The 23,479-nt window shown below is 38.4% G+C and overlaps 1 protein-coding gene across 1 annotated transcript in view; it reads right to left on the bottom strand.

Moving 5' to 3' along the window:
• LOC103781390 (protein unc-79 homolog) overlaps nucleotides 1-23,479 on the bottom strand; it is a 59,556-nt gene that overhangs the window by 9,762 nt on the left and 26,315 nt on the right. Inside the window, exons 14-21 of the mRNA XM_008949105.1 lie at nucleotides 21,705-21,878; nucleotides 19,817-19,885; nucleotides 19,128-19,238; nucleotides 13,535-13,639; nucleotides 8,360-8,437; nucleotides 5,343-5,432; nucleotides 1,665-1,840; nucleotides 129-315 (exon numbers count right to left, since the gene is read on the bottom strand). Coding sequence (XP_008947353.1) covers nucleotides 129-315; nucleotides 1,665-1,840; nucleotides 5,343-5,432; nucleotides 8,360-8,437; nucleotides 13,535-13,639; nucleotides 19,128-19,238; nucleotides 19,817-19,885; nucleotides 21,705-21,878 — 990 coding nt within the window. The remainder of the gene's footprint in view (nucleotides 1-128; nucleotides 316-1,664; nucleotides 1,841-5,342; nucleotides 5,433-8,359; nucleotides 8,438-13,534; nucleotides 13,640-19,127; nucleotides 19,239-19,816; nucleotides 19,886-21,704; nucleotides 21,879-23,479) is intronic.

Raw genomic sequence — 23,479 nt, 5'->3', positions numbered from 1 at the left:
TCCCTACATCCCAGGTTTTAATAAGGCTTTACTCCTCCCTCCTTTTTTCTTATGAGAAAATAAATAAATGTTTGCAATGATAACACAAATATATAACATATCTTCACTTAAAACACAGAAGCCCTTACCTTTGATTGCTCTGGAAACCCAATCAGAATAACAATAAGGTGGTCAGCAATTTGTGAACCTGCATCCAGTGGAATAGGCATGCAAGATGATGGAGAATTTGGACAGACAACATTGTGTGTCAGAGACCCCAGAAGTAGCCAGGACAGCAAACGAATGTGTGAAACACACTCTATGAACTCTTTGGGCCTGTCAAGAAAGAGTGGATTTTACAATGTTGCTAAGTTTTCTGTTTTTTCCCAAAATAGGGAGTTTCCTTATGCACATTAGGCAGATGCAGTCTCTGTACTGGAGGCACAGATCATTGGTACAGCTTATGGGAAGACTAGAACCTCACAGAATTTAGTGGATTTAACATACCATCAACAAATCCAACAGAACATATTTGGTGGGTCTAAGAAACAGTCTCTATAAAAAGCTAAAATATTAACAGGTTCACTGGTTCCACACACAGTGATTTTTTACACAGAAATCATCAGATGGGAAGGGCTGCCCAGGTGGAAAAGTTCCTCAGCTCCCCTGGACAGCACACAGCTGACAGGGCAACAGCAGGAAACAGTTCCTTCCATAGCAAGTTCTGAGCAGGCACCATGCCTTACATTCACTGTGTTCCACTTCTCCATCAGTAAAGTGGAATTAATTTCTTTTTTCCTTAGCCCCTCGGACATTTGGACTGTATGCTTTTGAGGGAAGGGACTATGCTTTTTTGTGACACTTAAGTATTCATCCACCATCTAGTGCAATGTAAAATTGCAAAGCAACGTGCTTATATAATTTCAAAAGGAGTAACACTTCTGGTTTCATCTTGTCTGTCCCCTTGCTGCTACCAAGTTCAGATGACACACTCATTTGAATTCACAGGCACGGGAAAAAAATTGGGGTGTGATCAATAAATCACTACTACTAAGCCACTCTCACTACAGTTTCCAGTTCCTAATCTGATATTGTAAAGAACTCAAAGCATCAAAGAGGCTTAATCTTTTTTAGTAGAGTCTGATAGATGCTCTTCCTCAACTACCTATAGGTTCTTAAAGAAATTCACTACCTTCAGCTCAGAATACACAGTCCTTTTTTTACACGTAAGAAACTAAAGCACAAGGAGATTAACTCCATTATTTCCAAAACCAGATATGCTCTACATGAAAGCACATGTAGATATATCTACAGGACTGGAACCTAAGTGACTTAGTCCCCAGAATCCTGGGGCAGGTAGTCTGGAACAAAGGTGGGACAAGAATACAGGTTTGTGCTGTGTGCTTTTCCCTGTCTGTATTTAGAATGAGAATCAAGTTAATTTTCAAGGTAATTCCAGTCAAGCCAATGGAGTTACCTCCACTGCCCCTTTGGTGTGTACTATAAATATTGCATCGATTAACTCCTCAGTTAAGGGTCAGAGAGCTGCTGACCAGCTGTTTCAATGTCCTACAGCCACCATTCCCTACTGCAGGTCTCATCTATGGAATCTGGCAATAAAGACAGAATTTCGTGAAGACTTCTTACACATTTTAGAATTCCTTTTTATGGAAAAGTATTCTCACCCTTGTTGCATTGCAGAAGGAGGATGGTAAAGCCAAGGCAAATATCGGATCACAGCTTTGTTGTCTCTGTGGTTTCCCCGTGTGATTTCCATAGCAGCAATCTGAGCTAAACCAACTTTCAGATGTCCACCAAAAGTGTCTTCATGCAGTGGCTGAGAACAAGTCTTCATGTGACTCTGCAAGGCAAAGATCTGATTTCCTACCCAGAAAGAGTATTTAACTTGAACTAAGTTCTTCCAAGCAACAGTGTATTCTTTTTAATTTCCCTTCTGTTTCTTTCTCCGGGTCTCTGACTGTATCTACAAAGCTACAGAACTCAGACTTTTTAAAATTCTCCAGTCCCTGAATCAGTAACAGCTTTATGATGCAGATCATTTCACGAAGGGCCACGTTTTCAAGAGCCTCCACAAAGCATGATTTGTGCAAATCTATAGACACCTTTTTATCAGCAAATTCAACAGCTGATGAATACAAACTAATGGTTGTACATCCAGACAGCTTAAGTGAAGATGAAAGAATGTAACTATTTAACGACATAGCATTTGGGCAGGAAATGTCTGCTCTGTGCAAGATTCCATTTACATGTACAGAAATAAGCTGTCACTCAGCCACTGGCAATATGACTATGGTGCACTATTCAGCTGCCACAGATGCCTTTAAGCCCTGGAAATAAAAGAGCTAAACCTTTTTCCAAGAAACATGCAAATATTTATGCCTGGAAAGATGATTTACTATCCTGTATTGTCAGCTCTAAGGAAGCTTGTTTCATTCGTGCTTATTGAGATGCTTCTATACTTCTAATTAAGCTAACTTTGCATTATCTTTTGTTACTAGACTAACAGAACACATACTGAGTATATTTGTTTGCTTAAAGGAGAGCCATGTGCTTTGCACAAGAAAATCTAGGTCATCAGTTATTGAATTGTTGTAACAGGAGAAAAAAAAAAATCAGTGGACAAATAATTTTTTTGTAACAGGTAGGTATCTGACCCCAGCAATTTACACTTTCAAAAATTGCTTACTTAAAGTCTCTTTCAAGAGCAGAAAACGAACAAACAAACAAACAAACAAAAACAACAAAAAAAAAACAACAACAAAAAACAAAACAAAACCAAAAAAAAACAACCAAAAAAACCAAAACAAAACAAAAACAAACAAAAAAACAACACCAAACAACACAAAACCAAAAGTAGCATCGTGTCTATCTAATGACTTTGTTATAGAGCCAGGTAAAAAGAATAGACAGGTATGCAGGCTGATGCATTAGTATTCTTCAAAAAAGGTGGAATTTTCAAAATAAAACCTTGCTGAGGTTTACCAATTAAAACATTATCCCAAATGGAAAAAGAAAAAAAATAAAAGACAACCAAAAACAACATAATAAACTGAACAGAAGCAATAAACTGGAATGTGATTATCTTAAGAATTAACATAAATAACTGAACTCTTTTGAAGAAACTATTCTCAGACACACAAAGTAAGACACTGGAAATTAATAAATAACTATTTCTGGTCACTGAATTTCTATAGAAAACAGAAATTTAAAAATCTGAAATCCAAGGTTCAACTTTTGCTGTTGGGATCCTTACTGGTCATATAAATTATACAATATTCTTTGTCTTTGTTTGGTAGTCCAGATGCTGTCAATAACACATACTCGTAGCAAGAAATTGTACAACTGGATACTCTTAGGACTCACTTCCTGGGAACACCTCTGTTAATAAAATTCAAGCGACCTAAGTAAATACATGAAATAAGCTCATAAATTGAATCTAGATGTTGTGAATTTCTTTAAAATTCCGACGAGTTATAAAATTAGAAATGTTTACAAATGTTTTCTCAACTATGTTGGAACCAAAGAATCAGTTTATCCAACCTAGTTAAACAAGAACTGCCTTTTCATTTTCCAAAGACAGACAAAGCTTTTTCTTTACAGTACATAAAGTTACAGTCATATTTGACTCTCCTATTATGCTAATCTTCTCAGATTCTTGTATTAAATGTATAAAACAAAACAACATGACGTTTTAGACCATTTGGTTCTGATTTCACTTTAAGTGAAACACATTTGGGAAGCTTCTTGTCTAATTTCAAAACATAAAAGTGAAAAACCGGGTAAAGTTTTAGTTTATGTCTTACCTATATCCATGTATAAAAGTTTAAAAAATAAATAGTCCTACTGAGCATAGGAAATTATAGTCTTAGCAGACTTCAGCTTTGTAAGAGCATTTCTAAAAATTTAGAAAACTACAGTTCAAGGGAGAAGGGGCAAAATGGAAAAGTGCAAATAGCAGAGAGCTTTCTGCAGAAACATTTTACCAGGAGAGAGGCTACACGCAAGTATCTTCCCCATTCCTGGTTTCAGGTAAGTTCATATTTTCCTGTGGAAAAGGTAAACTAGATGTGTCTCTTCCTCATTTGCCTTACTCTTCTGAAAGCAGTTCTGAACTTTAAGACAATGGGTAATTAAAGGGCAGAGTGGGAAAGCAATCCAATCCAGTTGAAAATTATTTATTAGTTTGTGCTTTGAAGTATATTTCTACTCCAGCACAGAAGGCTGCTTCCCTTATTAGGGCATTTAAAAAAAAAAAATAAAAAAAAATCAACGGGACTGAAGGCATATGGCTAACAGGGTAAGAACTCAATAGGGATATTTCGTCCTGTAGAACAAGGTTACTGCAAGTTTCAAGAGACGTGAGTTTCAGTTTAGCTGGGATTCTTCCTTTTTGGTAAGTATTACTAACTTGCAATAAGGTGTCCCCCTCTGGGGCATGAGATGGTCTTGCCTCCACAGAGTGCCTGCATGAACCTGGAGCATGAAACACTCCAGTGCATTGCCAGTAACTTTGAGGAGACAACTGGTGCAGTAGTAGAGGGGCCCTTTCAGGAAAACACTATACTGCTTTATCAGGATTATAATCTGACCATTTTCATCATTACTAGGATGTTTTAATGAAATTCATTTGTAAATAAAATATTTTATGTTGACAGAAGTATTTCCCTATCACTCCTCTTACAAATTTGGCAGCAAAATAATATACAGAAACCCAAAAGCAGCAGTTTGGACTACAGAGGTAAGAACTACTCAGTTTCCTCCACAGAATACACCTGGCAATGAAAATGATAGCATCCAAAGAGAAAGAACACACATCCCTCTTTTTTTTACAGGTCAATTACAGGATTTTAATAACTTCTGAACTTCCAATTAACTTAATTATCTGCTTGTGTATGTAAGAGACACAGGATTCCTCCAGGAGTGTAATTAGTTGTACAGGCAAGGATTTTTATGTTACCATGGGTTATATTAAAGACAACTACTTCTCACACTGATTTTGGTATGACATTAGTTTACCCTCAGTGTTTCAGAAAAATCAAGCCTACATTTTTATTGTGTGCACACTATATATAATAATATAATATGTAATATAATAACACTATCTATATATATAATCAACCTCCATTTCAACACTACATAAGCTACTTTTTGCTGATCACCTAGAAGTGTCTAATCTTTCACATTACTAACTTTTTTTTCTTTTTAAGGAAAGAATAAAGCCTATCTATCACCCTCAAAGACTTCCAACCATTTCTCCCAGGCAGGTTCATTAGAGAAAACATATTTTTTTTTAAAAAAAAAAAAAATTATGTACATCAGATCAATATATGCCTAGAACCAACCTTTAATTTGGTTAATGTATGCATATCTGCAATGAAATCCAGCACTTCCCCAACATATTGCCTCATGCATTCCATTGCTGCTGTTCCACACTAGAACATAAAAGAAAGGAGTTTAAGTAAGGTTTTGAATAGGTTCATGATTTTGTCTCTGTTTCTTGTTCACTGGAAATACAATTTGTCTGTCTCAAATTCTTTATTTTACTTTTTCGCTAGATTAATTAGGAATAGGTATTCTTTGATTTTTTTTCTCACTATAATTTGTCTTCTTATCTGATAACAGTATAAAAGATAGACCAGTCACTGTAGCTTCTTCATGCATTATAAAATACTCTTATCTGTGACAGCAATAAAAAATTAACTGAGGAATATCCTTGTTATGTCATCCTGAAACTTACCGTGGTTCAGAATCAAAGTCTTAAAAAGTTGATGAGAGTTGTACAACTTAGCTCTTCAAGCAGCTGAGCATTTCTGTAAATGGAACAACCAGCTACAATCCCAGAAAATGAAATTTAGTCGCAGGCACAGATGCCCTTATGTTCATATTAATAATGATGGAAAAACATTTTACATTACTAGCTTCAGGTATTTTATGTGTAAAAATCACTAAAATGATCACCATTGAAATTTAAGTGCTACTTATTTTTTTGTTTTGTTTTTAAACTAACAAATGTTTCTGGCATAATCCTGACGAAAAAATAATTCAAAATACAGCATTCTAATGGCATTTAAGCTAGCTGCAGTTTTCAGAAGGGGAGGCAAGGACTCTAAGGGATAAATTAAAACCTTCATGAACTGTTCCAGTCTGACAATAAAGCCACAAGCATTGAGAAGTGACCTGTACCAGGGCAAAATGAAAAGAGGGAATGGCAAAACCTCTAAGGGAAAACAAAAGGACTCAGTGCGGTGCTCGTTGTATTCCCGTAGTACAAGTTTTCATAATCCTTTTCCTAGAACACAGTGAGAAACGCCAGTCTGGCCTTTGGCTAGTACACGGTGTACCCAAGGTGCGCAAAGCAGTCACCAGCACAAAGCTGTCACATTAAATAAAGGCTTCAAACAGCCCAGAGAACCCTGGAGAGAAGCTTTCAGAAGGTGAAATAACTGACCCACTAGGCTTCATACAAACTTCTGTTTATATATTAATAGTCTGAGGTGAAGATAGTGCTAGCTGAATTCAAGGGGAACTATGAATGTGTCATTCTTTAACCCCAGCTGGCAACTGAGGACCACACAGCCACTCACTCCCCACGGTGGGATTTGGGACAGAATTGCAAGAGTAAAACATGAGAAAACTTGTGGGTTGAGAGAAACATAGTTTAGTAAGTAAAGCAAAAGCCATGCACACATGTGAAGCAAAACAAGGAATTCGTTCACCACCTCCCATGGTGGTGTTCACCACCTCCCATGGGCAGGCAGGTGTTCAGCCACCCCCAGGACAGCAGGGCTCCATCACACCTAACAGCTACTCAGGAAGACAAATGCCACCACTCCAAACACCCCCCTTCCTTCTTTTCTTTCAGCTTTGTATGCTGACATCAGTTGGTATGGAATATCCCTTTGGTCAGCTGTCCCAGCTGTGTCCCCTCCCAGCTTCCTGTGCACCTCCAGCCTCCTCGCTGGTGGGGTGAGGCGAGGAGCAGGAAAGGCCCTCACTCTGTGTAAGAACTGCTCAGCAATAACAAAAACATCTCTGGATTATCAACACATTTTTCACCACAAATCCAACACATGGCCCCATACTAGCCCCTATTAAGAAAATTAACTCTACCCCAGCCAAAACCAGCACAAGGGCCAAGTAAAAGCAATGTTTAACTTCTGAGGCTAAATGATGATATTATCAAATTAGGTATCTTTTTGAAGTCACCAAAAATCATTGTATCCAAAGTCTCAGGCTCAGAGCAAAACACAGCAGTACAGTTTACAGGGAAAAACTACTCTTCTCTGACCTCTATTAAATGATCTACACTTTGAAGCACACAAGCTGATTACCCTATCTGAGTATAGAAATGAACCAGATTTAACGATGATCACAAAATTATTAAGCCATAATTGAGTTTTAGTGGCAGAAGTCTGAAAACCTGCTAGTATCCCATTTTTAAGCAACTGACCCGGGTGCTTCTCACTTTTGTACGTTAATAGCAATCTGCACAGTGTTGAACTATGCCACCTTCTGGCTTTCCAAATGCTATGCCAGTCAGCTCCCTTGACAGAATAACCAACAAGGTCATTGGCAGCCCTGTCAGCATATCCTCCATCAGTTTATGCAGACTGAGGATTCCACATGGGTTCTAAAACACTGAGTAACAGAATTATAAAAAATATTGTACTCAAGACCTCTGAAAATAATGCTGGGCTGGAAAAGACTTCACTCCAACCAATCATCCATCCAGTTTCATTCAAGCAGCAGGCAGACACCTGACAGAGAGACATACATACAAGGAAATGAGTTTTCCTCAGCCTGGGAAGCAGACCTGGGCTAACCCTCATCCACCTGTTTAGGAACTCAGTCATGTGTCATGGAACAACCTGAGACCTCCAACTGTGCTACTTCCTCATAGATTCACCAGGTGCATATTCAGCACCTAGGCAATTATGAGTACTGGTGATTTAGCTAAACTCAGTAGGATATAGTGTCTTTACCAGAAAAACACCATTAATTCCCTTCTTTGACCAGATAGCCTTTTGTCAGAATGGAGGCAATGGCTTGAAGCTTTCCTCCCTGCTACCATTTTTTGAAGTGTTCAGCCACTCTGTTCCCCACGTTGTCCTCTTGAGTGCAGGCTCCAGCTCAGTTACATGACTAAAGATTATCAGTGATAGTAATGGAAGAAGCATCAAGTTCAGAACTTTTCCAATAGTAATAAAAATGAAGCAGCATCTCAACCTCTGCCTGCAACACATCTTGCCAACAGGAGGAGAAACGAAAAGGGAAGAACTTTAAAATGAAGCAAAATGAGCTAAGAAGATAGATTTTTTTGAAAAACAAAACTAAAGAGAGAGTTTGATTCAGTACTTACTCCAGGCATAGAGGCAATCATCTGTTTATGCAAGATTGTTGACTCAGCTAGTTTTGTGCCAGCATCTGCACAAACAAACTAAAAAGAAATTAAAGACAAGTTATATTTAATTAGTTCTGGAGGAACCTGAAGACACTAATAAGTTATTCATTATTTTATTAAAATCAGTTTAGATCTCTTCTTGCTTTTAGTCATGGTTATTTGCCTTTAGAGCTCGCTCTCTTCATAAACAACATAGTTAACTCACCATTATAAATGAGCTAATTTTAATGAAAAAAAAATCTGACTTTAATTTGCTTAATTAACACACATATGCTATGCAGGAGCAACTTGAAGAATATTATATAAGTCAGACTTTATGAGCAAAAAAAAATATTTCTATGCTATTCCTTGCATATATCAGATGCTCCTCTTTCATCATAGAGTAAATAATGATAGAGGATGATAAGGTAGCCATGTTCTTCACAACACTTTCACTGAGGTTCTACATTAATAAATTACATGAAGAATTTTGAAGTTGTGAACATACTGGCATGGTGTGGCATAACCGCTGCATAATTCAGGCCACAACACTACAAAAACACAAGCTGTTCCTGAGAGAAAGTCAGTAAAATTCTGTCATAGTAAATTGCCTTTTTTTCTTCTTTTAATGTCCAGATCCTCTGACCCAAAATCTCTGATGTTCACATCATCCAAACATTAGACCTGCTAATACTGTTATTTAATCATAAAACTTGTTGTCCTAATACTATATTTGCGATTGAGCAATTTTTACTCATAGTTATGCAATGTAACTTTCTAAGAGCAGATAGAAGTGTCAAAATAAGGTCAAAGCCTTCATCATCTTTCCTGAAAATTAATACTGTGGTACCTTCACAGAGACAGACATTGACTACACAATCTATTTTACAGTTGTCTGATGAGCATGTGTTAGCAGTACTCTCAACAACTGCCTGCTTGTCTTGAACGTATTTCCAAACATCCTTTACAGACATAGAACTTACTGTTACACTTCCATGAGTTTTATCTTTCAATTACATATTTAATCCAAACTCAAACTGCCTACCAAGACTCAGAAACTACTCAGTCTGTGTCTTGACAAATAGTCCCTTCTCTGGGATAAATACCGGGAAGACATACCTGAGTTTAGACTAATAATCTAACTGGTATCCTCAGACACAGGCCTGGCTCACATTGATGACTGGTTAGAATTTATTTTACACCAGAATAAGACAAACTGAATAAAACAGGAATCTAACTCATATTTCAGTTGCAAAATGGCCTGAGAGTCTTCTGTACCACAGCTTTAATAATTACATGGGAAGCAAAAGAAAGCCTAATTACTGTTATGGGCTGTATCAATACAGTAAAGACAGTTAAGTCATAGTCCAATCAACAACTATGACTCTCCACTTCTCTTTTAAAAGGACCACTAATGAACTTCAGGCAAATAGATCACAAATTTTCTCCTAAGGCACCCTGTCTCAGAAAAGGCAATGCTGATGCCAGGTCCACTGGACAATACATATGTTGTTTTCCTTTGTGAAGGGTTTCTCAGCAAAAAATTGTGTGTACGTTAGTGTTCCCTCGTACCACATCAGCTGCAAAATAGGACTGTAATTCCCTAAAGAATCTGGCTGAGTATATTTAGCATCCAAGTGAGTTCAATGCACTGCTACAGACATCATACACCACTCACCATATAAGTCAAGAAAAACCCATTGCCAAACAAATGTCATCTATTTCAGACAACATTTTCTTTTAAGTACAATAATAATAAGCAACAATAATAATAAGCAGCAATCAAAGCAATCTCTACTGGTCTCCTGTAAGCTTCCTGTATCTTCTGTACAGAGGACTTTGGGTTAAATAACAGATGTTAATTTATATGTGAAAAACAACTGACAAACTCCATTCCCCTTCTAATGAATAATTAGGCCTTGTTTAGCTCATCTTATCATCAGACTGCCAGTTCCAAGGATCCTTCCTAAAGTTCCAATAAGTCAAAAGGAGTGGGAAACCAAACTCAAAATGAAAAATTTCTGACATTTTCAGTCCAATTCACTGTCATTTATGTTGTCTTAATGTATTACAATATTTGTAGAAAGAGACATCACTGGCAAGAGATTTAATGCCAGCCATATGTAATGAAAAATGGAAAGAAGAATACCCCTGCACTGCAAAATGATGAGAAATGGGCAAGTAATTGCCCTGCCTCTTACTAGCAATGTCTGCTGAGATACAGCTGCAGAATAATGTCTAAATGGGAATGTCTGCTGACTGTAGTGAATATATTACGACACCATAATCTATATTATACCTCCATTTATTATCAGAGTTTTTAAAATACATATTGTTATAAACATATAATACATAACTTCAAATCCTTCCTTTCAGCAGTTAGATCAGATCTTCCAGAAACATTATTGGAACCACCAGATATATACAGATTTACATCAGCTGAAGGTCCAGCCAAAAACAGGAGTGCCCTAAACAAAACAGATCAAATACACTAAACCTTAGAGCCTGATGGAACCAGCAAATCCTAATAAGGCACTAATTTGAAGTCAATTGGAAATCATGAAGACATGTGTGGGTGAAACGTGAGCAGGAGAAAAGTACAGGGAAACAAAATGCTGGGTGAAGAAGCAGTTCCTATGGAAACCCATGGAACTGCAGCACATACATGAGAGCTTTCATTGCCAGGACAAATCAAGAAGACAGACGCATATCCTTTATCATCCAGGACACCTATGCAATGATTGGGGTGATCTGGTTACAATTCTTATAATTTGTAAAGTGCAATAAAGTTAACTCTCAGCACTGGTGCCATCTGTGTCACATGTAGTTTGGATGAATGTGGGTGTCAAATGTACATTCCCAGGAACTCCTTTGTCAGTCAGCCCACAACTGATCTATCATTAAACTAAAGTGCTCCTAGCTCCTTTGTTATCTCAAACATTTTGATTGAATATTTGTATTCTGTGTGCACTGCCTGTATGGACTCTTGTATACAGGCTGACATTTCCATGGGGAACATGATTGTCTTGGAAATCAAAAACATTTCCATTTGGTGCTGTGCTAAGCATACTCTAGCTTTATGGATTCAAAATCACACAATTTGAATGATATTTTAGTGACTTTGTGTGGTGAAGAGGTTAATCAATCTCTTCGTTCTATTGATGACACCAAAGAAAATGAAAATAATCAGATACATATGTGTTTTTATTAGTAGGTTTCTTAAACTACAACAGTGCTTAAGATGAGCTTAGTGGTTACTATGGTATTTAAATGCAAAAGGCTGTTGAATCATTCAGACCACATACTACTGAAGGCTGCCAATTTGCACAGTCAATGGGAGAAGTAGTCATCATGCCTCCAGTAGGCATCTATGGCAGATGGTCTGAATGCAGCCCCTATTCTTTACCACTGACTGCATAAAAACAGAAGCTGGCTGCCTTGGATAGCAGGAAATATGAATTGGTTCATCAGCTTCTGAAAGAGAGACATCATAAAAGCCATTTATATCCACATTAAGTGCTGTTGTGTAAGGTATGAATACACGGCAAAGTGAACAGAGCATATGGGAGCAGTGCTAGGAGGAAAACCCAGGCAATTATCATTTTATCTTTATGAGATAAAGATAATACAAGTGAGAGTTTTGCTTACTCTGTCTATCAGCTGACAGACTCAAATGTGAAGGATAAGTGCTTACCAATTAAATCCAACTGCCAAAACTGACGTGGCGTGTTTGCATTATCAAATAAGGAATTCAGGCTTGACTAGACTGTGGGATTGCCACCCTTTGGGGTAGCCATAGGACTGAGATATACAATGGAGCAATGCCGAAAAATTGCTCATTATGTAGCATGGAAAAAGTCAGTTCAAGTCAACAGCACCAATGCACATGATATCGAGCTGCAACACTGCACCCGTATGACAGAAATAGGTTGGTGGTTCAGATATTTGATGGTCTCAGCTGGGACTGAAAAAAAAGCCTGGGCGTAAAAAAGAAAAAAGCAGCAAACTTCTGCTTTTAACATTAAAATTGATTTTTTTTTTTTTTAAATTAAAAAATCATCAAAAAGAAAAAAAAAAAAAAAAGCGTTATTCTTCCCCCCTAAGACTGATGGCATAATAATTGTTTTCAGAGTTATCCTAACCACTACATAATTTCAGTTGTCAATATTATTTCTCTGTCAACCAGCAAACACTTATTTACTGTGAGTAATGTAGCAGTACTCAAAAGAAAATGAGCCCATAGTAAGCCATATGAAGCTTTGACCCCATAATGAGTGGGGAATGAGTGGAAGGAGCTGTGATGCTGGGAGCATTATGAATGATCTACATCATGAACATCTTGCTTGAACCTTATGGAGTGCTGGTCCCCTATTATTTCAACTTACCACATACATATACTGGTTAGCTCATAGTAAACAATGAAAGCCCACTACCTGTGATTAAACTGACAGATTTCAGTAAATTGTTTTTGTGGGACAGACTAGTGGTGCCAAACAGTGCCACACTTGGCATTTTGGATACAGACAGATTTTTCACAAGTTCGTATCTTACTTCCTCAGATTTTGCTATGAAAAAAATAGCTAAATTCCTACTTCAGCAATCCACAGAATAAAAGGAGCAGAAATATTGTCTGTCTATTCTTTACTGGAAAATTCCATGTTAAAAAAAGAACAGCCTTCAGGGACCGGCGACAGCTTACTGCCTGCCTGAACAGACAGAAACTGAGTTCTGGCCCATGATCAATTAGCACGCCTTCCCACACAAACTGCTCACTGGTCTTGGGGCTATGATTAGAGGAAAAGGCAGCAGCTGGGGCAGCTGCCCCACTGGGACACAGTATGAAGCTCAACAGCTTTAGTCCTTATGGGTCCCTTCCAACTCAAGATATATTCTATGATCCTCAGTACATCAGCAATGATGCACAGGTCATTATCATCCTGAGAAATGTAGATTCTCAATTTAGTTTCTTAAATTTAAGTGTGGAAGTCTAAATATATGCACCTCTGGTAACAAATGAAACTGGTTTGTGATTTTTAAAGTTCTTCCCCTGACATTGCCCTGGTGCTTCCTGCAACCATGCTGCTCTTGCTCTTCCCACCCCTCAACCTGGCCGAGACAGGATCAGTATGGGAATTACATGAGAATCTCCTGTACCTGCACCAACAGCAGCAGATTCATGTCTGGTAAGGGTGACTTTAACTTGAGTGCCTGCAGTAACTCCAGTATGACACTGCGCGTCAAGTAGAATTTATCCCTTTCCTGCAACAGAAAAACACAGAATTATGAAAGTCCTGAAACTTACTGACAGCCACTAGTAAGCCATAAGGACACTTTTTATACAGGGTTGAGAATAAAAAAGTTACAAAAGTGTACTGGTTTCTCCTGTCTTACAAAAAAGCAGCATCATTCATCATTTATATAATTCTACAGAATTGACTGAACAGACATCAATGAGGGTGATTCTCCTTTGATAATGTATCAGGCACTTTATCCAAGAACTTAATATTTTGCATGTGAAATATAGACAGATTTTATAAAACAATTATAAAGCCTAGGCATGTAGTGTAGCTTTCATTAAGTAGTTCCATATAAAGGGAAAAGGGGAAAGCAGTAAGGATTGACTCAGGAGAACAAAACTGGCAATAGTGTTTAGCATTATTCTTTCATTAAACCTGGGAGGAATGGTCTACATTTTACCACACTTCCTTTCTGTTGTTATATCCCTTAAACTAAGGGTGCCTGCACTAAGGCAGCTTGGACATCTATCTTCGTTTATGAGACTAGCAGTACTTTTCCACTTACACAATAAAAGCCATCTTGGCTACAGCTGCTACAACAGGAACAATTTAAAACATAGGGGAAAATCAGCCAAAGGAGATTAGAACACAGAAGCCTAAGAATAGAGTTGTTGAGCTGAGACAGCAAAGAGGTACAAGAGATAAGATGAGCATTTTACACATCTTACTTTGACATTCTCTGACTTCGGAAAATAAGATAAAACTGTAGAACAAATCTATAACCTGCTATTGACCAAAATAACTCAAGATTTTTGATCAGCAGTAAGACTTAAACTGAGCTCTCTTTCAAATGGCCAATAGAGGTGAAAACACGTTGTTTAATAAAGAGGCCATATCCAAAGCATGCTTAAGATTTAAAGCCTAGTATCTTCCATCTTGCAAATCTCATGCCTACTCACAAGTTAAATGTGTGGGACTTTTTACTTTATGACACCTGTAAAGGGGATAAGAATGTTTGCCTCTTCCTCAGAGAAGTCTTTTGAGGTTTACTTGGTGAGGGTCAGTTTGAAGGTAACCTCCAGCAGCATGCAGTAGCAAGTGCAGCTAAAAGGAAAGGAACTGGAGGAGACGAAGAGCTGGTAGTGAGAGGAGCTTTGGCTGCAGAAGACCAAGAGGCCAGTCATCAGCCTTCCTCCTCAGAGAGCTCATGTCGCCACACTGTACCTGTGTAGCACAATGCCAAACAAAGCTTACAGCAACAGCATGTGTCTCCCACAGCACCCACATACCTTTTCATGAAAATAGATTTCAAATATCAAGCCCCTGATATGAGAGAAGGTGCCAAAACAACAGAATGGCATGTCTTTCATGGAAGCTATGATGCCAATCTATAAATCAAGAAACCTTACTTCAAGCTCTTTATTTGATCTTCAGTTACATAGAGTCTTCAGTAACACATTTAGCTGATAGAATGGGCCCCAAACTGCATCAGTCCTTGTCTGACTACATTGCTGCAGTCAAGGGAGCTAAACTTACAAGAAGTTAAGAATCCAAAATAAAAATACATTAATAAATAAATAATTTCCTTACGGGAGCAGCAAACACTGGATCAGATCAGCTGTATTATGAAACCATTACTTGAGGAGACAAGTACTAAATAGTCACACAACGCACATTCACGATTGGTGCTCTGATAAGGATACAATATAAGAATATTCGGGAAAGGTCAGACCAGAACAAATGTCCTCAGTAACTTATCTCCAACAAGGCCATAAGCAGATGCAGAAGGAGGAATAAAATCAAGGCAAGCATGTATAATTCCCACTACTACTCCCCTAGCCACTATTTTTAGCTCAGGGAACTTAAGACCTCAGTATGGTTTCTGTACAATTCATAACACTCAGTGGATTTCTCTTCCACTTACGTGTCTATTTGACCTCTTAGACCCATGTCAACCATTAGCATCCAAAGTACTTGGCAAGGAGTCACACACTGCTGAAGGAACACTTCCCCTTACTTGCTTTGACACTGGTTCCTACTAATTTAGTACGCTCTTGTACTGGAAAAACACGAAATTACCCATCTCTGTCCGAGTCACTTGTGACCTACAGACCTCCCTCACATTCCCACTGTTTTTTTCAGATTGAAGAGGCTTTACTTAGTTGCTGTGTATGTGGAACTCATCCCACTGTTTGATCGTTCTTGTTGCCATTATCTGAACTTTCTCCAATTCCACTATACTGTGATTGGGAATGAGGAACCAGAACGCTGCACAACACTCAAGGTGCAAACCGACCCTGACTACTTGCTAGAATTCACCAGCAAGAGTGACCCTTCCCACCCTCATACGCCTTCACAACCTTGAGACACATACATAATGCACTGCCATGCTCAGACAGCTGACAACTGGAGAAACACAGGACAGAAGCTCCCATCAGCAACCCAGTACAGAAGCCTGCACATACTGGGAAAGAGATGTAATATTCTTCCGAACGCATTAAGCTATTTTACAAACTAACAGCTTTGCCACACAGGCTATAATTGGGCCATAATAAATTGCTTTGTCAGAACACCGGGAAGGAAGCATAGGCTTCATGAATCCCAAGGTTAATAAAACAGTGAGCTACCTTTTTCTCAAAGAAGCCTTCTATCTCATAGTCTAAACTCCTAATGTTTGTTAAGCACATGCAGTGGAGAGAGATGAACCAAAATCAAGCAAAACTGAGTTTTGACATCTGTCCTCTTGCTTCTTGCACTGTAAATTAGGAGTGATGACACTGAAGTCAATAGCCCAGAGCACCCTTCCTATCAAAGTCTACTTATTCCTATCATTCTGCTAGTGATAAATAGGTATAAACATAGTTCAGAGATACTTCAAGAACTTTGTATTCTGCCACAAAGCTGTAAATGGGTGTTAGTTCATAACACCCAGGGGAATCACATGTGTAAACTTGATACCAAAGAGTCAAGAGTACAGCCCCTTATTTAGCCTTTGTTCAGCCAAATTAACCCTCTCTAATATCTATGCACCCCTACTAAAAATGCCTTGCAACCTTTAAACTTGTGACTTAGAAGTAGAAAGTGAAACCACTGAAGTTAACTTCTAGCAGTATTTCAGGGCCCAAACTTAGTAATAAGAATAGCAAATTTGGTTATTCAATGGTGTGATATGCTATCCTCTAAGTAAGTCAGTATAAAGCAAAATTCTTTTATTCCTGTTGCTACTACAGTAATTACTGAAGATAGTAAATGCTGAAGATAGGCAACTGTAAGAGATAAGAAAGACAAAAAGTGTCCATTTAGGCCCTTAAGATACTTGAAAGGAAAGCTAAAGATACGAAGACTACAATCCACAGAAGAGATGCTACTTAACAGAGAGTTCCAGAGGCGATGAAAAAAAAATCAAACTGCTGAGCTGGAACAGAAACTCAGACAAGGAAATATCAGATTGTTGTGAGTCTTCAGGCTCCAAGACAAGAGGAATGGAGATATTCCTGCCACAGGGTATTAGGAAAACGTTGTCGATAAAAAAAGATTTGGAGTAGTTCTACAGCACTAACCTCTACCAAGTGCATGTCAGTGTGGCTTGGTCTTTGAAAAGACAAGAATTCTCCACAGCTTAGCTGAAAATTGGTGTTTTGTTCCAGCCAGCACAGTCAAAGTTGCAAAGCAAGTAATTAAATATAAATAACTTCAATGTTCACAAATCGTATTCCTTCTGGAATTCACTTCTGTGTGGTACTCTATCACAAACACTTACTTGGGTATAGTGATTTCCACTGTAGAGAAACACAGACATCATAACTGATCTGTTTTTTTTATTAACAGCAGTCATTAAATTAATATTTCTAATGTAAAATCATGGTAAACTTTCAGAAATAACAAAGATGATGTAGTGTGGAGTTCCACTAAATTAAGGACTTCGTGTCTACAAATTGAAGGAGACCATTCACTAATGATTCCATTTCTGAGTCACCAGGTTGCATTAAACTAAATCAAGAAGGAGATTTTACCAAGCTCTACAATCCAAGCTTCCTGTGTGCAATTAAGTACTCAATATATTAATAGAACATTGAACCAGGAAGCATGCAAGAAATACATAGGGGGTTTTAATAAAATTTCTGTGAAATTACTGAAACTGCAGAGCACGAGAGGAGTAAAACATTTCCTCTATTTCACAATTTGCTTCAGCAGGTAATGAAATAGTCTTACCAGACCACAAATGCAAGAGCAATGTCTTTGCTTCAGTTTTAAATGGGCCTTTTTCTGTTTCAGTGAAAAAGCCCCGCTGTTGGACTTTTAAGTGAATATTTTTCTCACTTTGCCTTGCCCAAAGCCTTAACCATAGATCTAACCCAAATTACTTCGAAACGCTGGGTGGTCTCTTCTGGATTCAGGGTTTTTATCTTTCAGAAACTCCTCTCTTTCAACAGAGACAAAACACAGTACTGTTTGCTTGCTGTAATTAAACACATTGTTAGTTTCTATTTAATGCTTCAAACCATTTTATCTGATAAAAGTTTTCCTTAATTTCTTGGGGTGCAGTTTTTCTGTGAGAGTGTCATTCCTTTTATATTTCTTCTTCGCTGTTTGTCCAGTGATATTTTAAGACTTACCAAGCCCAAAGCAATGTGTGTTCCCATTGTACATTACCAATACAGAAAATCATACAGCTACTTATGACAGAACGTTTCCTGAGGATTAATTACTGTTTTGACAAACATATTGAGGATGGAAAACTGTAAACTTAGTGGCTAAAGAAATGTTTTTGCTCAGTACCTTAATCTACATAATTGAGCATACAGGGCCTCAGTAAAAGGTTCGATTTGGTTTTGTGGATTTTGTTGTTCAACTTCACACTAAAAGCTACAAAAATGAACTTGAGTAATAGCTGAGTGTTATTTATCTACCATAGCTTTCATCCAGGAATCTTAAAAACTTTTTAGAAGGAGCACATATACTGTTCTCTTTTCTACACAGCTTACAGCCATGCATGCCAAAGTGAGATACCTAATAGAGAATGCAACGGGAACCAAGAAGGGAAGTTCCTAACTTGGAGTCTTCTATTTTACTGGTCTATCTGTTGCCTCCCCTCAAAGCTGCGCTCTCAAAAAGCACTACCAAGAATACTTGTTTTTATTGTACAAGGTATTTGGCTAAACTTGTGCATTAGGAAATGTATGACTGTACAGACACTTTGTCATGTGTGAATACCAGGTATCATCTCTAGAGGAGAAAAGAATTTCCAAGTGCTGAAATCACACCAAAATACTTTTCTGAGCAATGTTTTTCACAGGTTCCCTTTATGTGTGTCCATACTGTGCCTGTGAAACTCAGTATTATTAAAAAGCATTGAATATGATTATTTGATTAGCCAAACTACATTAAAACTGTTGATGTCTGAAACTTGACACTGATTTAATCGTTACTTACAAACATATTACTTGAGGGAAGTAGGATTTTGTCCTATTTTCAGTTGTCCCTAAAGGAAGACATAGTCTCAGTGTTACCTTAGTGAAGGCTCGGTAGCACAAACCACACAGTTCCACCAGGTAGGCCAGAGTGAAGACAGCATTCTGAATTACGAAGCTTAATAATTTTGAAAAAGGCTCCAGAAGACTCTGCAATGAGATTATTTAGAGAAATCAATAACTGGTTGCTCAGTGAAACAAAAGGCATTTCAAATTCTGAAATGCCCAAATGGAACATTATTTTTAGCTCAGAGGCTCTCTTGCTGGGATTTATACACTGTTTCGGTCAAAAGCCTATTCTATCTAGCACGTGCCCTCATGATTGTATGAGAAATTAGAAGAAGAAATGAGAAAATAGTTTCACTTATGACAGTGCTTATGAAGCATAAGAGATTCTGTAGTGTTTGTGCAGGAAAATCTCACTGACCTCAGTGGAATTGTACTGCAGAACTTCTAAGGAAACTCATTATTATCATTCTTTTTTCAAGAAAAAAAATAAAAAAGAGAACATCAAATCTTTATACATTCACACCCACACAGGAATGTAAACCCACCCACACTTTACTGTAACCTAGATTCCAAAGCTCTTATCATTCTCCAAAGAGTATTGGACTGCGCCATTTTATGCTGACATATAATGCTCTCCTAGCTGGGGGAGAAGAACACGTTCATAGAATAGTGCAGGCTGGCTAAATCTGAGACAACAGTTTTGCCTTCCTGGAACTTACCCTGGTGGCACTAGTGGTAGGTATCTTCAACAAGCAAATCATGATTCTTAAACTAGAATCTAAAGAACACTGAACATATTTGAAGGTAGGAAAGAAAAGGGGAAAAAAAAAAAAAAAAAGAAAAAAAACAGGATTAGTACCTTTCTGTGCACATTTTGCTTTTAGTGGTAGCAGCTATGAATAAGTTATAGGTGAAGTGTGAAAAACTGATCCTTGATGATTGACTTTTACTTGCTTAGCCTAAACTGGCTTATTCCTGAACAGACAGTCATACCTTTTCAGTGGTAACATACCACAGCATGGGCCTTGAGATAAGGAAGTGTCACTAAATGGCTAGTTAGAATAGTCAACCTTAGACCTTTTAGGACAAAAATCTCCTAGAAATATATTTCCATTGGAATAAAAATGGATTGGGGGGTGGGGGAAGTGTGTTAGTAGGAGGTACACACCATCTACCTAATTTTTTATTTCTGTGGTTGCCCTGGGCTGAGACATTTTCCCCAACACCCCAAGACAGGGCTGCATCTCACACCCCATAACATCAAAATGCACCCTGGCAGTAGCTCTCCAGATACTACTCTAAAGTTGTTTCTTATGGTGTAGTTGATTTTTCTTCTGAGTAAATGACACAGGTTGCAGCACTGAATGGTACTTTTCAGGGTCTATCTATTGTCTTGCCTTATCCCTCTTGCAAATATCTAGAGCAGCAGAGTTATTTATGACCCTAGAAGAAAGAACAGGAGATTGCAAGTCCAGGAGCAATCAATTGTTTTACTTGTAACACCAATGATACCTCCCACTAAAAGGGAAAAAAGAGTAAACAATCCATCTAAATGTTCTGTGAATGGAAGATATATAGTTAAAACTATTAATATCCAATTAATTTCTTTGCATTATTTCAGTTAGACAAAATACAACAGACCAGGGTGGCAAGTATGAAAAGGGAAAGGTTACTACCTGTTTGGCTTGGTAAGTGCTGCAGGATAGTGCTTCAAATTACCAAAAGCCTGAAGAGGTTTCAAGATCTGACTCTTGCATAGTAGTACAAAGGAATTTGTTTTCATTCATGTAATTTGGTGGTGACACCCAATTTAAAAGACAATGTTGTAAGTCACAAAATTAGACTTTGGATCCCTCAACTCATACTGAGCAACACTGCTTTGCACAGAAGAAACTACCACTAGGCTCACTCACACCATAGGAAACAAAGTCAGAATACGTGCATCAGAATCTCATGTTTACTGGAAAGACTCAGAGAAGTTTTTACTCTGTTTACTGAAAAGACATCTGGAGATATACACACTAGGAGACAAGATCCTCCTGTATGTCCTCTGCACACTCAGAATTCAGATCCCTGAGCTTCCAGGCACAGGTACTGCAACTATATTCTGATTACAGCCAGAACTACAACCTGGTGAGCCAAACAGGCTAGGCTCAATTCCCACCAGTCTCAGGTCTCCCTGTCTGTCTGACTATTGCATACTTTTGGCAAATTAATTAGGTGGTGCTGCTCATCTTGAGAGGTTTTTGTGTTTTGTGGTTTTTTTTAACAGTTGGATAACATCTTCTTAAACAGATGGATTTTTATTGACAAAATTCTGATTCTCTCAAATGCAGTATTCTAATCTGACAAAGACAAGGCATGAAAGCGTAGAAGAAAAACCCAACAGTGGGGTGAGGAGTACTCTGGTCAGAGCTGTTATTGCTACCCAGGGAAACTATAATTAAAGGGATGGACCAGACATACAATCAATCCACTCATCTGGAAACATCATTAGAAAATATTTGCAACAGCCTACTCCAATTTCTCATCCACAGCTTTCCCAACTGCTTTGGCACATCCTGACCAATGGCAGTATAGCTCGTTTCAGATGCCCATACATCATACCTTAAGTGGCAAAACACAAGGGAGTTTAGTAAAGAAGGTCTGAAACTGGTTACTAATTGTGGTCCAGAGGTTGCTGGGTGAATCCATCGGCAAGGCTTCCATAAAAGTAGCAATATTTTCCAGACAGCGTAGCATCGCACCCCCTGCTGGCAAGTTCTTTTTGTTGTTCAAACCCTGGAAACAAAATGAGAACTGTAAACAAACGTACACATGCAGAAATGGTCCCTTAAACAGTATTTGGAAATGTTGAGGTTAATTTCTTCAGACCAAATAGTCCTTACTTCTTCTATAATGCTAAGGATAAAATGCTGTGCAGGGAATTTGAACTCTGTATATGACAGTTAAGTCTAGTTTAGTTCACAGATTCGTAGATTCATTCAGGTTGTAAAAGATCTTGAACAACATAAAGTCCAACCACTACCATTACACTGCCAAGTTCACCACTAAACCATGTCCCTGAGCACCACGTTTACAGGTCTTTTAAACACCTCCAGGGATGGCGACTCTACCACTTCCCTGGGCAGCCTGTTCCACTGGTTGACAACACTTTTGGTGAAGAAATTTTTCCTGATATCCGATCTAAACTTCCCCTGGCAGAACTTGAGGCCATTTCCTCTTGTTCTATCACTTGTTAATTGTGAGAAGAGATCAGCACTCACCTCACTACAACCTCCTTCCAGGTAGTTGTAGAGGGCAACAAGGTCTCCCCTTTTCTCCAGCCTGAACAAGGCCAGTTTGCTCAGCTGCTACTCAGAAGAGCTGTTCTCTAGACCCTTCACCAGCTTCTTTGCCCTTCTTTGGACCTGCTCTAGCACCCCAATGTTTTTCTTGTACTGACGTGCCCAAATCTGGACACAGTATTCAAGGTGCAGCCTCACCAGTGCGGAGTACAGGAGGATGATCACTTCCCTAGTTCTCCTAGCCACACTATTTCTGATACAAGCCAGGAAGCTGTTGGCTGCCTTGGCCACCTGGGCACACTGCTGGCTCATATTCAGCCAGCTGTCAATCAACACCCTTAGGTCCTTTTCCACTGGGCAGCTTTCCATCCACAAAACCACTTTTACTTCTTAATGTATTGACCAAAAGACTTTGAGCCAATATGTTATAAGCAGGGTCCTAACCTGGAACCTGCTTAGAATGGCATGGCACTAAAAAAAATAAAGAACTCAAGTATTCCCAGTGGATTGCCCATGTTTTCCTTTTGACAGTTTGAAACAAGGTACATTGATTTAATGTTCAGTAGACAAAACGTATGGTTTTTTGGCCTGGAAATACATAAGCAGTTTCGAAGTGATGTCAAAATCTTTGTATGAAGCAACTGCTGTGTTCTTGGAAAAGCAGGATACACGCAAGAGATTAGTGCTAGTAGGAAGATAAAAATCACAGTAGAAACAAGCCAAGCACACAGAAGGCAGTCAGTGCAAGGCAGGTAATAAGTCTGTGGACTACTTGGAGAAACTGCCATCAGATACAGAGGGGAGCAAGAACTGAGATGCATGAGCAGAAATGTTCCTGAAGACCAGAAATAGTGCTGGGGTAAGGGATGGCCCACACTACCAATGTGGGGGGTAGCTCCAGGAGCTGCTATGAGAAAAAAGAGTTTTAAAAAAAAACAACCAAACAAAACACCACCACACCACACATAGACACACCTGTCAGCTAGAGTGAAACCCAGAAGGAAAACGGTGGGGACAGCCTAACTCTGCTTCTAGGAAGACAAAACAAAAATTCACATTGCTTGTGGTGATCTAAGTTTGAACTCTTAATGAGTG

The sequence above is a fragment of the Merops nubicus genome, unplaced genomic scaffold (genome assembly GCF_000691845.1).
Source record: "Merops nubicus isolate BGI_N331 unplaced genomic scaffold, ASM69184v1 scaffold21261, whole genome shotgun sequence".
Lineage (NCBI taxonomy): Eukaryota > Metazoa > Chordata > Aves > Coraciiformes > Meropidae > Merops > Merops nubicus.
Note: the sequence above shows the minus strand (reverse complement) of the source record. Positions and strands in the feature narration are given on the sequence as shown.